At 33.1% G+C, this 2,662-nt stretch overlaps 1 protein-coding gene across 1 annotated transcript; it reads left to right on the top strand.

Moving 5' to 3' along the window:
• The first annotated feature begins 426 nt into the window (after positions 1-426).
• On the top strand, positions 427-840 carry LOC142172443 (uncharacterized). Its single transcript, XM_075236057.1, has one exon. The coding sequence runs from the start codon at positions 427-429 to the stop codon at positions 838-840; it is 414 nt and encodes a 137-aa protein (XP_075092158.1).
• Positions 841-2,662: the final 1,822 nt, after the last annotated feature.

The following is a 2,662-nucleotide window of genomic DNA, read 5'->3' as shown; positions in this document are numbered from 1 at the left end:
GAATGCAATACAAGTAGAGGAGGGGAGGTAGTGGTGGTACATAAAAATAATACAATTGCTTCATGTTAGTAACATGAAATGTTAGAGAGTTTAATAAAGTGTTTAAGCACAAGGAATTAAAGGAGTTCGTGAAGACAAATAAAGTAAATATTATAGAAATATATGAACATAGAGTAAGTGAAATAAAAACTGATAAGATAATTACAAATACACTACCTGGGTGGAAAATGGTGCCATAATGTATCCAATACATGCAAAAAAAGAATTTGGGTGATTTAAAATCCAAATGTAGTGCAGTTCACAATGATAGGAAGTTATGCACAACTGATACATGGGGTTGTAAAGAGCATTACAAGCAAGACTAAGTTTTAATTTTCTGCAATATATGGATTACATAACATAAATGATAGGAAAGCATTATGGGACATGGTAAGGACCATAGAGAAACAAGTCAGGGAGCCATGGTTACTAATGGAAGACTTCAATTCAATCATGGGAGCTGAAGATAGAATGCAAGGCAGGGATGTGCAGGATAGTGAAACAAAGGATATCAGAGAAGTAATTGAGGAATGTAATTTGGCTGAATTACCTACAATAGGTAGATCATATACATGGACTAATAGCCATGTATTCAGTAGAATTGATAAAGCTTTGGTTAATGACAAATGGATGCTCAACATGCCTCCTAGACAAGTACATGTCATGAATCCTCTTTTCTCAGGCCATTCCCCCTTGGGTATTGAAATAAATATGAAATGTGATAATAAGAGAAGGCCTTTCAAGTTCTATTACTGTATGGCTGATCATCCTGAGTTAGGACAGATTGTGGAAACTAACTGAAAATGGAAAGCAGGGACAATGGAAGATATATGATAGAATTTGAAGTGTATTAAAGCAGCTCTGAAGCAGTTAAATAGCAAATAGTTCATGAATGTTAAGCAGAAAATAAATAGTATAAAAGAGGGACTGCAAGAAGTACAAGGAAGAATGAAAGATCATAATGCACCATCAAGGCTATTTGAAGAAGAGAAAGAGATAATACATCAGCTGGAGAAGTGGGATAAAATTGAGGAGTCAATTTACAAGCAAAAGTCAAGAATACAATGGCACAACTGGGGGATACCAATAATGCTTATTTCTTTGCAAGTATGAAAGGAAGGAAGGCTCAAAATCAAATCACAAAGCTCACTGATAGTAAGGGTAACACCTTAACAGACTATAAAGAGATTGAAACTAAAGTGGTTGATTTTTACAGAAATCTGTTGGGATCTACATGTGGAAGCATACCTTCAACACATCCTAGGAGGATAAGGAATGGACCAATGTTAAGTAGGAAGCAACAAATGTAACGCATAGCTCCTTTTACAAAGGAGGATGTACTTGAAGCTATGTTTTCCTAAAAAGTTTGTAGGTTGGATTATGGAGTGCATTAAAACAGTGTCCTACTCTATTAGTAATATCAATGGCAGCCCTACTATTCCATTTGATGCAAGAAGGGGTGTGAGACAGGGAGATCCTATGTCTCCATTGCTATATGTCTTAGCAATGGAATACTTGAACAGAAGTTTGAAGAACTTAAAGGATCAACCTAACTTCAACTACCACCCAAGGTGTGAAAAACTGGGTATTATCCAACTCAATTTTGCTGATGACCTACTACTTTTCTGCTGAGGAGATAGGGTGTCTGTGCAATTACTATATGAGTGTTTCAACAACTTTTCACAAGCTTCAGGCTTAGTGGCAAATTAGAATAAGAGCAGCATATATTTTGGAGGTGTTTCAAGTGCAGTACAATAGGTGACGAGGCCAATGTGTATAGGATTTTCCTGCTCGTGCTTTGTCAAATTCTAGTATAGTTTATGATATCGTCCCACAAATATTGGAACATCTATGCTACAGACTTTTAATATTTCAACTACTATTTGAGAGAATCAATTTGATGAAAAGTGAGTGATGTTTAAAACTTGTTAGTTACTTAAATAAAAACCAAGAACTTGCGGAACATTTATAATTTAAAAGAGTTGGGAATCGTTGAATTCACTTGATAATATATTACAATAAAATCTTAATTTTTTACATGTATTTCTCTAAGGAATAATTGCTTATTTCTAATACAATTATATTTATCTCACTAAGAAGTAGTCAATTAATAACACTCCGCGAGGTTATGTGATTGATTGAGATAAAACTAGTGACGATTAGACTGAAATATTTTTCTTGCTTGAATTGTGCTAAGAGGTAGTAAAAACTTAGTGAGAATATTTTTACTAAAAAACAAATTAATAATCTTGCCTACAACAATTCCTCCGTGAGAATTAAAAATGAGGCAAGCAAAATTATGAACTTGGAATAATAGTTTACTAAAAATTACTCTCACTCTACTATTTTATCCATTGGTTACTATATATCAATTTTGCTTCGTGAGAATTACAAAATCAGTATAAAAATAACTTAGAGATAAAAACTATGTAGAAGTGATAATAATGATTAATTAAAACTATTATTACGGCACAATACAAAATATAAAAAGAGAGTTTCAAGCCAAAGACGTATTAAACTGAGATAGTATATATATATATCAAGCTTCATCAACTATCCCAACAAAGAAGTTACTCCATTACTAAGTAATAAAAACTAATTTAGAATAAAGAACTTATGAAGG

Source organism: Nicotiana tabacum, chromosome 18, assembly GCF_000715075.1.
Source record: "Nicotiana tabacum cultivar K326 chromosome 18, ASM71507v2, whole genome shotgun sequence".
Lineage (NCBI taxonomy): Eukaryota > Viridiplantae > Streptophyta > Magnoliopsida > Solanales > Solanaceae > Nicotiana > Nicotiana tabacum.
The sequence above is the reverse complement of the archived record's forward strand: the minus strand, read 5'-3'. Positions and strand labels throughout refer to the sequence as shown.

Excerpts from the sequence above, each read along its gene's own strand:
- LOC142172443 (XM_075236057.1), top strand. The coding sequence starts at position 427 with ATGGTAAGGACCATAGAGAAACAAGTCAGGGAGCCATGGTTACTAATG.